Source organism: Petromyzon marinus, chromosome 25 (assembly GCF_048934315.1).
Source record: "Petromyzon marinus isolate PM22_M1 ecotype Great Lakes invasive population chromosome 25, UKy_Petmar_22M1.pri1.0, whole genome shotgun sequence".
In the NCBI taxonomy this organism is placed as follows: domain Eukaryota; kingdom Metazoa; phylum Chordata; class Hyperoartia; order Petromyzontiformes; family Petromyzontidae; genus Petromyzon; species Petromyzon marinus.
Genome location: NC_133691.1, coordinates 11,150,650 through 11,164,442, shown reverse-complemented (window position 1 = coordinate 11,164,442; position 13,793 = coordinate 11,150,650). Strand labels below are relative to the sequence as shown.

Below are 13,793 nucleotides of genomic sequence, written 5' to 3'. Positions count from 1 at the left end.
GATTTAAAAGTATCGCAGCATAATATCGTACCATGCTTAAGAACCAAACAATCTCGTACCGTAATTTCGTAACGTGTCGCACTGCTACCCATGTTGAAAGTTAAAGACACGAGCCACAGTAGTGCGATTGAAGCCATGCAACCCACACTATGGGCCACGTAGTATAGTCATAGAGGCACACAGAGAACCTTCGATACCCGTAGAGATACACCACACAGACACCCATAGATATACACAGAGATGCACAGAGACCCTTGGGAGATACGTAGAGATACAATTAAAGACAGAAGCCAAAGTAGTGTGATTGTGTTCTAGATTTAAAGCTTTCGTGACTGCTAGGATCCATACTCTTTGGTTATATTGGGTAAAGTCACGTAGGTAAAAAATAAAATAACAAAAATCACGACGTTTCGGCTTGTGTTGTGGCCGAAACGTCGTGATTTTTGTTATTTTATTTTTTACCTACGTGACTTTACCCAATAGAACTAAAGAGTATAGTGTGATTGTGGTCGTGCAACCAAAACTATGGATCATACAGTAAACCACCGTAGCCTGCGCTTCTTCAACGGGCTAGGAACAGCAAGGCGACACGAATTCTCTCTCCCGAGGGCCCTCTCGTCGTGGCCAGCGGCAGACCTCGACATTGGCATTTAGCTCCCGAACCCACTGCTGCCGCCACTATCACGCCCCAGAGTAGCATTGCGTATGCCGGGAATGGACTGTGGGAAACGTTGAGTGTGTGACCAAACCACTACCAACACCACGCACACACGTCTCCACACCACCAACACACCCACCCTCCTCCCATCACCACCCTCACATCATCCCCACCATCATGCTCCCATCATCCCCACCACAATCCTCCAATCGCCATCCTCCCATCATCATCATCCTCCCATCATCCCCACCATCAAGCTCCCATCGTCTTCACCACCATCCTCCCATCGCCACCCTCCCATCACCATCATCATCCCATCACCCCCCCCCCCCCCCCAATTTACATGCCCCCACCAACATCGAATGCTCCCATCACCCCACGTACCCACGAATAGTGCGGTTGGCTACGTACGGTGGGAAAGAAGTGCAATGTGCACACGTCACAGCTCTCACCGCCGCCCCCACCGTCCTCCCGCCCGCCCGCCCGTCCGTCCGCACGCCCTCGCTCACTGCATGACCGATAAGGCACCCGGCGTTGAGATTAGAGTTTTGCGAAACTGAACGGAAACCGATTCACTCGTTTGGGTCCGTGTACACACACTCACTCAAGCGCGCGCACGTGTGTGTGTGAGCACATGCATTACCATTACGCTTTTGCCGTATGTAACCCCCCCCCCCCACGCCATCGAAAAGCCAGAAGTCCCGCCACAGACCGTTCGCAGGGCGGGACCGCGTGCTTTCGGCTGTACGAAGCTTCGGGGCTCCCCGGCACACGGGCTGGACGATGAGCGCTGTGACCAAGTACACAAGCCACGTGAGTTCCATCACTGCAGTACACACAGTACTTACAGCATTGGCTTACGCAGCGTTGCGTGACTTCGACTCGCGGTGTTTGCGCCTGTACCTGCACACCCGAGCCTGTACCGTTCTCTGCGAGTCTGAGCGAGTGTGGTGTGTTTATGTTGTGTTTCTGTGCGAGTCTGCTGTGTTTCTGTTGTGTTTCTGTGTGAGTCTGTTATGTTTCTGTGTGAGTCTGTTGTGTTTCTGTGTGAGTGTGTTGTGTTTCTGTTGTGTTTCTGTGCGAGTGTGTTGTGTTTCTGTGTGAGTGTGTTGTGAGTTTGTTGTGTTTCTGTTGTGTTTCTGTTGTGAGTCTGTTGTGTTTCTGTGTGAGTGTGTTGTGTTTCTGTTGTGTTTCTGTTGTGTTTCTGTGCGAGTGTGTTGTATTTCTGTGTGAGTGTGTTGTGAGTCTGTTGTGTTTCTGTTGTGTTTCTGTTGTGTTTCTGTGCGAGTGTGTTGTGTTTCTGTTGTGTTTCTGTGTGAGTCTGTGTGAGCCTGTTGTGTTTCTGTGTGAGTCTGTTGTGTTTATGTTGTGTTTCTGTTGTGTTTCTGTGTGAGTCTGTTGTGTTTCTGTGTGAGTCTGTTGTGGTTCTGTTGTGTTTGTGTTGTGTTTGTGTTGTGTTTCTGTGTGAGTGTGTTGTGTTTCTGTGCAAGTGTGTTGTGTTTCTGTGTGAGTCTGTTGTGTTTCTGTGTGAGTGTGTTGTGTTTCTGTGTGAGTGTGTTGTGTTTCTGTGTGAGTGTGTTGTGTTTCTGAGTGAGTCTGTTGTGTTTCTGTGTGAGTGTGTTGTGTCTCTGTGTGAGTCTGTTGTGTCTCTGTGTGAGTCTGTTGTGTTTCTGTGTGAGTGTGTTGTGTTTCTGTGTGAGTGTGTTGTGTTTCTGTGTGAGTCTGTTGTGTTTCTGTTGTGTTTCTGTGTGAGTCTGTTGTGTTTCTGTTTGAGTGTGTTGTGTTTCTGTTGTATTTCTGTGTGAGTCTGTTGTGTTTCTGTGTGAGTGTGTTGTGTTTCTGTGTGAGTCTGTTGTGTTTCTGTTGTGTCTCTGTGTGAGTCTGCTGTGTTTCTGTGTGAGTGTGTTGTGTTTCTGAGCGAGTGTGTTGTGTCTCTGTGTGAGTCTGTTGTGTTTCTGTGTGAGTGTGTTGTGTTTGTGTGTGAATGTGTTGTGTTTCTGTGTGAGTGTGTTGTGTTTTTGCGTGAGTGTGTTGTGTTTCTGTGTGAGTCTGTTGTGTTTCTGTGTGAGTCTGTTGTGTTTCTGTGTGAGTATGTTGTGTTTCTGTGTGAGTGTGTTGTGTTTCTGTTGTGTTTCTGTGTGAGTGTGTTGTGTTTCTGTTGTGTTTCTGTGTGAGTCTGTTGTGTTTCTGTGTGAGTGTGTTGTGTTTCTGTGTGAGTGTGTTGTGAGTCTGTTGTGTTTCAGTTGTGTTTCTGTTGTGAGTCTGTTGTGTTTCTGTGTGAGTGTGTTGTGTTTCTGTGTGAGTGTGTTGTGTTTCTGTGTGAGTGTGTTGTGTTTCTGTGTGAGTCTGTTGTGTCTCTGTGTGAGTGTGTTGTGTTTCTGTGTGAGTCTGTTGTGTTTCTGTTGTTTCTGTTGTGTCTTTGTGTGAGTCTGTTGCGTTTCTGTGTGAGTGTGTTGTGTTTCTGTGTGAGTGTGTTGTGTTTTTGTGTGAGTCTGTTGTGTTTTTGTGTGAGTCTGTTGTGTTTCTGTGTGAGTGTGTTGTGTTTCTGTGTGAGTCTGTTGTGTCTCTGTGTGAGTCTGTTGTGTTTCTGTGTGAGTGTGTTGTGTTTCTGTGTGAGTGTGTTGTGTTTCTGTGTGAGTCTGTTGTTTTACTGTGTGAGTCTGTTGTGTTTCTCTGTGAGTCTGTTGTGTTTCTGTGTGAGTGTGTTGTGTTTCTGTGTGAGTGTGTTGTGTTTCTGCGTGAGTGTGTTGTCTTTCTGTGTGAGTCTGTTGTGTTTCTGTTGTGTTTCTGTTGTGTGTCTGTGCGAGTATGTTGTGTCTCTGAGCGAGTCTGTTGTGTTTCTGTGTGAGTGTGTTGTGTTTCTGTGTGAGTCTGTTGTGTCTCTGTGTGAGTCTGTTGTGTTTCTGTGTGAGTCTGTTGTGTTTCTGAGCGAGTCTGTTGTGTTTCTGTGTGAGTCTGTTGTGTTTCTGTGTGAGTGTGTTGTGTTTCTGTTGTGTTTCTGTTGGGTTTCTGTGTAAGTGTGTTGTGTTTCTGTTGTGAGTCTGTTGTGTTTCTGTGTGAGTGTGTTGTGTTTCTGTGTGAGTGTGTTGTGTTTCTGTGTGAGTGTGTTGTGTTTCGGTGTGAGTCTGTTGTGTTTCCGTGTGAGTCTGTTGTGTTTCTGTGTGAGTCTGTTGTGTTTTTGTGTGAGTCTGTTGTGTTTCTGTTGCGTTTCTGTGTGAGTGTGTTGTTTTTCTGTGCGAGTGTGTTGTGTTTCTGAGCGAGTCTGTTGTGTTTCTGTAGTGTTTATGTGTGAGTCTGTTGTGTTTCTGTTGTGTTTTTGTGCGAGTCTGTTGTGTTTCTGAGCGAGTCTGTTGTGTTTATGTGTGAGTCTGTTGTGTTTCTGAGCGAGTCTGTTGTGTTTCTGAGCGCTTGGATCTCGACCTTCACTGTCAGTTTATGGGTCTCGATTTGTGCCTAAATGTCTCCGTCTGACTCTATGGGTCTCTGCGTGAGTCTATGGGTCTCTGGGTGCGTATATGGGTATCTGTGTGAGTCTATGGGTCTCTGTGTGAGTCTATGGGTCTCTGTGTGAGTCTATGGGTCTCTGTGTGAGTCTATGGGTCTCTATGTGAGTCTATGGGTCTCTGAGTGCGTCTATGGGTCTCTGCATGAGTCTATGGGTATCTGCTTGAGCCTATGGGTCTTTATGTGAGTCTATGGGTATCTGCTTAAGTCTATGGGTCTCTGCGTGAATCTATGGATCTCTGGGTGCGTCTATGGGTCTCTGCGTGAGTCTATGGGTATCTGCTTGAGTCTATGGGTCTCTATGTGAGTCTATGGGTATCTGCTTGAGTCTATGGGTCTCTGGGTGCGTCTATGGGTCTCTGCGTGAGTCTATGGGTCTCTGCGTGAGTCTATGGGTCTCTGTGTGAGTCTATGGGTCTCTGCGTGAGTCTATGGGTCTCTGTGTGAGTCTATGGGTCTATGCGTGAGTCTATGGGTCTCTATGTGAGTCTATGGGTCTCTGAGTGCGTCTATGGGTCGCTGCGTGAGTCTATGGGTATCTGCTTGAGTCTATGGGTCTCTGCGTGAGTCTATGGATCTCTGCGTGCGTCTATGGGTCTCTGCGTGAGTCTATGGGTATCTGCTTGAGTCTATGGGTCTCTATGTGCGTCTATGGGTATCTGCTTGAGTCTATGGGTCTCTGGGTGCGTCTATGGGTCTCTGGGTGCGTCTATTGGTCTATATGTGAGTTTATGGGTCTCTGCATGAGTTTATGGGTCTCTGGGTGCGTCTATGGGTCTCTATGTGATTCTATGGGTATCTGCTTGAGTCTATGGGTCTCTGGGTGCGTCTATGGGTCTCTGGGTGCGTCTATGGGTCTCTATGTGAGTCTATGGGTCTCTGCGTGAGTCTATGGGTCTCTGCGTGAGTCTATGGGTCTCTGGGTGCGTCTATGGGTCTCTGTGTGAGTCTATAGGTCTCTGTGTGAGTCTATGGGTCTCTATGTGAGTCTATGGGTCTCTGCGTTGAGTCTATGGGTCTCTGCGTGAGTCTATGGGTCTCTGGGTGCGTCTATGGGTCTCTGTGTGAGTCTATGGGTCTCTATGTGAGTCTATGGGTCTATGCGTGAGTCTATGGGTCTCTGCGTGAGTCTATGGGTCTCTGCGTGCGTCTATGGGTCTCTATGTGAGTCTATGGGTATCTGCGTGAGTCTATGGGTCTCTGCGTGAGTCTATGGGTATCTATGTGTGAGTCTATGGGTCTCTGTGTGAGTCAATGGGTCTCTGCGTGAGTCTATGGGTCTCTGGGTGCGTCTATGGGTTTCTATGTGAGTCTATGGGTATCTGCGTGAGTCTATGGGTCTCTGCGTGAGTCTATGGGCCTTTGTGTGAGTCTATGGGTATCTGCTTGAGTCTATGGGTATCTGCGTGAGTCTATGGGTCTCTGCGTGAGTCTATGGGCCTCTGTGTGAGTCTATGGGTATCTGCTTGAGTCTACGGGTCTCTGTGTGCGTCTATGGGTCTCTATGTGAGTCTATGGGTATCTGCGTGAGTCTATAGGTTTCTGCGTGAGTTTATGGGTATCTATGTGTGAGTCTATGGGTCTCTGTGTGAGTCTATGGGTCTCTGCGTGAGTCTGTGTCTCTTGGTGCGTCTATGGGTATCTGCTTGAGTCTATGGGTCTCTGGGTGCGTCTATGGGTCTCTGGGTGCGTCTATGGGACTCTATGTGAGTCTATAGGTCTCTATGTGAGTCTATGGGTCTCTATGTGAGTCTATGGGTCTCTGGGTGCGTCTATGGGTCTCTGGGTGCATCTATGGATCTCTGTATGAGTCTATGGGTATCTGCTTGAGTCTATGGGTATCTGCTTGAGTCTATGGGTCTCTGTGTGAGTCTATGGGTATCTGCTTGAGTCTATGGGTCTCTGGGTGCGTCTATTGGTCTCTGGGTGCGTCTATGGGTCTCTATGTGAGTCTATGGGTCTCTGTATGAGTCTATGGGTCTCTATGTGCGTCAACTGGCGACCTGACTGTTCTCCCACTTGTGTACCCATTGCTCGATGACTCGTTTGACTGACTCTCGCTTTGACTCTCACTCTCTTTGACTCTCTGTTCAACTCTTTGACTCTCTCCTTGACTCTCGCTTTGAGCGTCTCGCTGTTTGTCTCTTTGACCCTCTCCTTGACTCTCTCACTCTCTTCTGACTCTCTGACTCTCTCCTTGACTCTCTCTTTGACTCTCTCTTTGACTCTCTCCTTGACTCTCTCCTTGACTCTCTCTTTGACTGCCTCCTTGACTCTCTCACTCTCTTCTGACTCTCTGTTCGACTCTTTTACTCTCTTCTTGACTCTCTCGTTGACGCTCTTTGACTCTATTCTCACTCTCTGTTCGACTCTCTCACTCTCTCCTTGACTCTCTCCTTGACTCTCTCTTTGACTCTCTCTTTAACCCTCTCCTTGACTCTCTCCTTGACTCTCTCTTTGACTCTCTCTTTGACTGCCTCCTTGACTCTCTCACTCTCTTCTGACTCTCTGTTCGACTCTTTTACTCTCTCCTTGACTCTCTCGTTGACGCTCTTTGACTCTATTCTGACTCTCTGTTCGACTCTCTCACTCTCTCCTTGACTCTCTCTTTGACTCTCTCCTTGACTCTCTCTTTGACTCTCTCTTTGACTCTCTCCTTGACTCTCTCCTTGACTCTCTCTTTGACTCTCTGACTCTCTCTTTGACTCTCTCTCTGCTCTCTCTTCTGACTCTCTGACTCTCTCCTTGACTCTCTCTTTGACTCTCTTCTGACTCTCTGACTCTCTCCTTGGCTCTCTCTTTGACTCTCTCCTTGATTCTCTCTTTGACTCTCTCCTTGACTCTCTCTTTGACTCTCTCTTTGACTCTCTCCTTGACTCTCTCTTTGACTCTCTCCTTGACACCTCCTTGACTCTCTCTTTGACTCTCTTCTGACTCTCTGACTCTCTCTTTGACTCTCTCCTTGACTCTCTCCTTGACTCTCTCCTTGACTCTCTCTTTGACTCTCTCTTTGACTCTCACCTTGACTCTCTCTTTGACTCTCTTCTGACTTTCTCTTTGACTCTCTCCTTGACACTCTCTTTGACTCTCTCCTTGACTCTCTCTTTGACTCTCTTCTGACTCTCTCTTTGAGTCTCTCTTTGACTCACTCTTTGACTTTCTCTTTGACTCTCTATTTGACTCTCTCCTTGACTCTCTCTTTGACTCTCTCCTTGACTCTCTCTTTGACTCTCTTCTGACTCTCTCCTTGACTCTCTCTTTGACTCTCTCCTTGACTCTCTCTTTGACTCTCTCCTTGACTCTCTCTTTGACTCTCTCTTTGACTCTCTCCTTGACCCTCTCTTTGACTCTCTTCTGACTCTCTGACTCTCTCTTTGACTTTCTCTTTGACTCTCTCCTTGACTCTCTCTTTGACTCTCTTCTGACTCTCTGACTCCTTGACTCTCTCTTTCACTCTCTCTTTGACTCTCTCCTTGACTCTCTCTTTGACTCTCTTCTGACTCTCTGACTCTCTCCTTGACTCTCTCATTGACTCTCTCCTTGACTCTCTTCTGACTCTCTGACTCTCTCCTTGACTCTCTCTCTCTCTCTCTCTTGCTTACCTCCCCACGCATCGCAGCCGTTAGCGGCGCTGTGTTCCACGAACCCGCCGAACCGAGTTCGATTCCCGGTCAGGGTGTGTGCGAGAAAACTCCATCATCGCCGACGCGGGCCCTCGAACCGGGTGTTCACCTGGTCGGTAGCAGCCTGAGATGGCCAAACCATAGCCGCGTGTTTCAAAAGTTACGTCATAGCTGGATGTCAAGACCGTTTAAATGCTGCATTTTACCTTTGGAAATGACATTACGCAATGACATACTTCACCACACTGGTCAATGCAGGTGGGTGAAGGTGGTGGGGGAGGAGGTGTGGGGCCCAGCAATGGCGGGCCCAGCAATGGGGGGCCCAGCAATGGGGGGCCCAGCAATGGGGGGCCCTACCCTCGCTGCCAGCGGCTGGCGCCCTGGGCAAGTCGCGAAATCGGCGCCCCAAACCCCAAGGGCAGCTCCAGGCTGAGGTTTCTTTGCTCAACTGGGAAATATTTCGGCCGATATTTTCCGTGTAATATTTTTTGTAAGCGGATTTTATTTTTTAAACAAAGGAATAATTATTCGTTTGGTCCCGTCCGTCCGTCTGTCCAACCAATGGATTCTCAGGAATATTGAGAAATTAATTATAATACATATTTCCTCCGTACGCGCATGGGAATTAAAATAATGACATCTTCGTTATTTTATATGTATTTTTTTACCTCGAATTTGGCGCCCCAACTCAACTTGGCGCCCTAGGCGACCGCCTAGTTCACCTGTATGGACGGGTCGCCGCACCTCTGTCGCTTGGACCACTCGCCACTGGTGGCAACCGGGTAGCCAGGGGTTCAATGTGCAATCCACTGCGCCACCGCTCCACCCATCGAGAACAAAATCCCACACGCGAAAATTGACTATCGCTGGTCGTTGCGTTGGTGTTGTGACTGCAGGTGGCACCCATCTGTGCTCTGACGAGGGACTAGGAAGGGAAGGTCCCTTGCCCAAAAGATGCAGCTCCCTCCATTCTGAGGTCACGGCTTGACCTCCAACTCCATCTTAAAACAAAATTCGTCCCATCTCGCGAGTCTCCGTGGAACGTCGCTTCCTGCTCCGCGTGTCCAGGAGGACAACGGCCGTCATCGAACCGCCCGCAGCGGAGCTCGCTGCTGCTGCTGAGTCTTTCGAAACAAACAGGACCCCGAATCCTTTGCATGACGGAGCAAGGGGAGCAAGCGGCGGGAATGCTGCCGGAGCACTGCAAATTCCTCCCGCAGGGCTCCAATGCGGGGATGATCGGTTTCTACAGCACCCTGCTGGTGCTGGGCGTGGCCGGGAACGGCCTGGCGTGCTGGCGAGTGCTGGGGCCCGCGTCCCGCGACCTCAAGAGCGCTCCGGCCGTGTTCGGCCTCAACCTGATGGCCGCGCATGCCGTGCTGCTGCTCAGCCTACCCTTTCGCATCGTCCACTACGCGCGCCAGCGCTCGTGGCCGTTCGGCACGGGCTTCTGCTCGGCCGTGTCGGCGCTCCTCTACGTGCACATGTACGTCTCCGTGCTCCTCTTCGTCTGCCTCTGCGTCTACCGCTTCGTGCAGCTGTGGCGCCGACACGGCGATTCTGGCGCGGGGGGCGGCGGTGGCGGCGGCGGCGGGAACGTTGCGCGCGCGGTGCTGCGCGCCTACACGCTGCCCGTGTGCGCCGTGGCCTGGGTGTTCAGCCTGGCGCTCGCCACCCCGGTGTACCTCGAGATCATCGGCACCAACACGACTAGGGATGCGGCCAGGAAGGAGTCTGTCTGCTTCGAGTACAGCGGACGAGTCGAGGAGCCCTACGTCCTGCGAGTGAACGTGGCCCTCACCGCGCTCTACGCCATCGCGTGCGTCGCGTTCGTCGTCGGCTTCTGCCTCCTGGGCCGGCGTCTGCGGCGGGGCGCCGGGGGACGCCGGCCGGGGACGTCCGGGCCGGCGAGCGTGGAGATGAGGGCGCTGCTCAAGCTGCTGTGGATGTTCGCCGCGTTCGTGGTGTGTTACGGGCCCTACCACGCCACGCGGCTGCCCTACGTGGCGGCGCAGGCGGACGCGTCGGGAGCAGGCTGCGAGGGGAGGCACCGCTGGTACATGCTCAACGAGATGTGCCTGCAGGTGACGGCGCTCAGCACGTGCCTCGACCCGCTCGTATTCTTCATCATGACCCGCGCCTAGCGCGCAGCGCCAGCCACCACGGTGCCCGGTGCACAGTGACCAGTACATAGCGACTAGTACACAGTGACTAGTACGTAGTGCACATTTACTAGTACATACTGACTAGTATATAGCGACTAGTACATAGTGCACAGTGACTAGTACTTCGTGCACACTGACTCGTACGTAACGACTAATAGTGCGCAGTGACTAGTACGCAATGCACATTGACCGGTACATACTGACTAGTACATAGTGACTAGTACATAGTGCACAGTGATGAGTGCACAGCGCACAATGACTCGCGCATAGTGCACGTTGCCTCGTGGATTGTGATTGGCGCAGGGGTCTGCAAGTAAAATAACAAGCAGAGACATTGTTTTTTTGGAATTCGGTAAAAAAAACCCCCATCAATATTTGAAGAGCCGCAATGCGATGTGAATGACGTCACGAAGCAGCAGTCCTTAAAGAGCCGCACGCAGCTCCGGAGCCGCAGGTTGCCGAGCCTTGGACCGAGTGCGCAGCGCGCAGGGAGAGGACACCGTAACTCCTCGTCGTGATGGATCTCTCGCATTGGGAGTTGGGCCGGTGTTATGCGAGGTGTTAGGGTCAAGGTTCGGACAGGGGTTAGGGCACGGGTTAGGGTAAAGGTTAGGGTAGGGGTTAGGATAGGGAGTTGAACCTGATCTGCATGGGTTCCGGTTTGACATGAGATTAGTGTTTAGGTCATAAGTGACCTCCAGCCCCACTATGTACGGACCGTATGTTGAACTTCGTTCGCACCGTACGTAGCCAACCGTGCTAATCGGTGGTGCAAGGTTGTCTCGGGAGGGGGGCCGTGGTGGCACGAGTTTGGACGGCCTTCAACTTTGTCGTCGACATCCCTAGGTCGACTCAGCCTTAAATTAGCACCTGGAGCTGTGCGTAAGGATCGGCACTGTTCGGACAAAGGTGATCAGGTGTGGTACTGGGCTATAGGCCACACCACGCCGCCGCGCGCCGTCACGGCCTTAATAGGTGCTCGCCAATTGCACTTGCGCCAGCGTGAACTCTGTCTCTAAGGTGGGTGCACTCTGTCCAAAGATACAGTACACAAATACGTATATGCCCTTTTCCATCCACTGCTGGATGAAGGCCACCCCACGCCGTTTGGGTCGTGCGAGTTGTTTGACCATACTTCGCCACGCTGGGCAGTGCGGGTTGGTGACAGATGCCGTGATCGGCGGCAATGGAACGCACGTGGCCTCGCCGCTAGTGCAGTGCGCCAACTACTGCGCCAGCACTCCTCTATATGACCGGGCAGTAGTGGCGAGGCACGGTTGCCTGTAATCCAGCAACTGTGGAGGCAGCAGCGGGGGTTGGTGGATCACCGCACAGATGTTGTGAAACTCCCTTCCCGTGGGCGTCGAGGAGGGAGCCATTCCGTGGGTTTGCCTGGAGAAGGCGGTGGAGCTAAACTGTGAACTCCATCTGTTCCGTCTGTACGGGATAGAGCGTTGCCCCCTCGCACGCACGCGTGGGTTTTCTCTGGGTGCTTCGGTTTCCTCCCTCGGTTATATATAAAAAAACAATTCATTGGCCGATAACACCTTACTGCTATTTACTATTTTAATTTTACCAGGTAAGGCCCACTGAGCTATAACAGTTCTTTTTCAGAAGCAACCCGGCCATTAATAATAGCTCAACGAAGTGCTTATCATCATGTGGAACTTTTCGCAGCTAAATACTCGAAACGCATGTTTCTAAATGTGGAGGGGAACATCGGACTAACCCGGAGAAGAATCCACGCTACCACGGTGGAACGAGAGAGTGACACAAACTCCAAATATAGAGGCATCAGGGTCGGGATCGAACCCACGACCTCCTGCATGCCAGGCGAGGTAGTTAACATCTCGCTACCGTGGCGCCCTTAATATATAGAGGGCTGCAGAGCTTGGGGAGGGGGGCGGGCAATTGTTGGTAGCCCCAGCTCATCGCCTGGCTGCTGCTGCCTTCCCCCGCTCATCTGCGGTTCCTCCACCTCGCCTCCCTGAGTCGTCCTCTCTCGAGGAGCGCGAGCGAATCCCCGCACTGTGTGGCGGCGGCGGCGCTACAAGTTGGCGTTGACTACTGCTGAACGCTACTGAAAAAAAACAATAATCCATAAACAAGCTGGCAATCCGATCTAACGAGAGAGCCTCTGTTTTATTCAGTGTCGCGCCAACCGTGTGTGTGCTCACAGTGACAGTCGTAAGGTCTCGTGTCGTGCGTTGAATAAAATTCTGTAAAAGATACACACGCACACGCGTAGCTTACGATCTCGTTCGGAAACTGGTGAACTGCGTGGTGAGTTTAGTACTGATTAGACACGTTGGACATTGTGTGTACATTAGTAAATGTGTATTTGTATGCCTGCGTGTGCCAGTGTGTATCTGTGTGTCAGCGTATCTGTGCGCCAATCTGTGTGCCACTGTGTATCTGTGAGCCAGTGTGGTTTTTACGAAATTTCTCGTGAACTTATTTGACCAAAATTTCCGGACAACATTTTCCACGCGCTCGCCGCGAGATCGTCAAGACGAGAAGCCACCCGGGAGACCTGCGTCGTCATCCATCCGCTACCGGACACCTGTGGGAAAGAACTTCATAGCTTTTCAGATTTCCTCCTGCAGTCTAAATAACGATTCTGATTCTGATCGCCGGCAGCGTCACGGAATCCCTGCGAGTGGCAGCACTGACGCGTCCCACATCGCCTGGCCAGTCATTTCAACACGTGGCAGATCTCTTGGTGAGCTCCCTGATGAGGTTAATACTTGTTGCTTTTAATTAATGATTATTATTAAATCGCTTTCATATTTAAGTTCCTTATTATTCTTGATTCGAAGCTTTCGTGACTGCAGGAATCCATACTCTTTTTAGGTTAGGAGTGTACACGAATGCAAATTTTTTTTGTATTAAATTAATGGAAAAAGCCATTCCGATTTACGAAATTTTGTTTAACAGTTATTTTATTGGAGAACGCGTCACTTTCGTAAATGGAGGGATGCCTGTACTTCTTATCTTATAGACTATCACAGTTTTATATTTTTCCCCCCATTAACGCCCGTGTCCTTGTAGAATGTCTTCCTTCATTGTTTGCACATCGCTGCCAACGCAGCAGTATCACCAGATAGCTCAATAACTCTTTTTTTAAACAATCGTTGAATTTAAATTGCGTTTAACAATGCTCCTGTAAAAAAAATACATTTACCGTATTGTATTTATATTCTTTGGGTCTTTCGGTAAAGCCACGTAGATAGAATGGTAACGTTTCGATCGCAACACAAGCAAAGCGTGACGTCACATACCTACAGATTTGTGTCAACCACCTATCGGCGACATGACGTCACAGCACGGTGTTGAAGACGCTCAATAGAATCAGAATCAATAACTCTATGGCCTTTAAAGGAAAACTATACTAGAGGCGACGTTTCAGGCAATGGCCCTTCTTCATAGCACAAAGAGAGAGAGATCATAAGAGTTGGAGACAGCACTTATTTATATCCTGGTGCCTGATGGGAATTCAACTTTACACATTATATTAAAAGCTTGTTTTTTTTATTCAGTTATAAACAGTTACCCACATCAGTTACCCACACATCGGATTCCTGCAGTGTCAATTAATGTTCCGATAAAATTTTGATTTGAAGCTTTCGTGACTGCAGGAATTAATATTCTTGGTTTTTTAGGTAAAGTCACGTGACTTTACCAAAAGAACCAAGAATATAAATGTTCCGATTCTTAGCTCTCGTGCCTACTCCTGACGTCACCCCCCCCCCCCACCGTTGCATGACGTCACGTCACACATCCTCGCGCGTGGCCGCATGTAACCCACGCGGCCGCGGTGGTGACGTGGGGGCGTGGCACCCA

General features: G+C 50.1%; 1 protein-coding gene across 1 annotated transcript; it reads left to right on the top strand.

The window, feature by feature from the left end:
• Nucleotides 1-1,211: 1,211 nt before the first annotated feature.
• On the top strand, nucleotides 1,212-13,770 carry LOC142929144 (putative G-protein coupled receptor 34). The gene is made up of 2 exons (XM_076069726.1): nucleotides 1,212-1,471; nucleotides 8,682-13,770. Exon 2 carries the CDS (start codon nucleotides 8,943-8,945, stop codon nucleotides 9,927-9,929), a length of 987 nt encoding a protein of 328 aa, XP_075925841.1. The 5' UTR covers nucleotides 1,212-1,471; nucleotides 8,682-8,942; the 3' UTR covers nucleotides 9,930-13,770.
• Nucleotides 13,771-13,793: the final 23 nt, after the last annotated feature.

What these genes read in the sequence shown, in the direction of transcription:
- LOC142929144 (XM_076069726.1), top strand. Translation starts at nt 8,943, where the DNA reads ATGACGGAGCAAGGGGAGCAAGCGGCGGGAATGCTGCCGGAGCACTGC.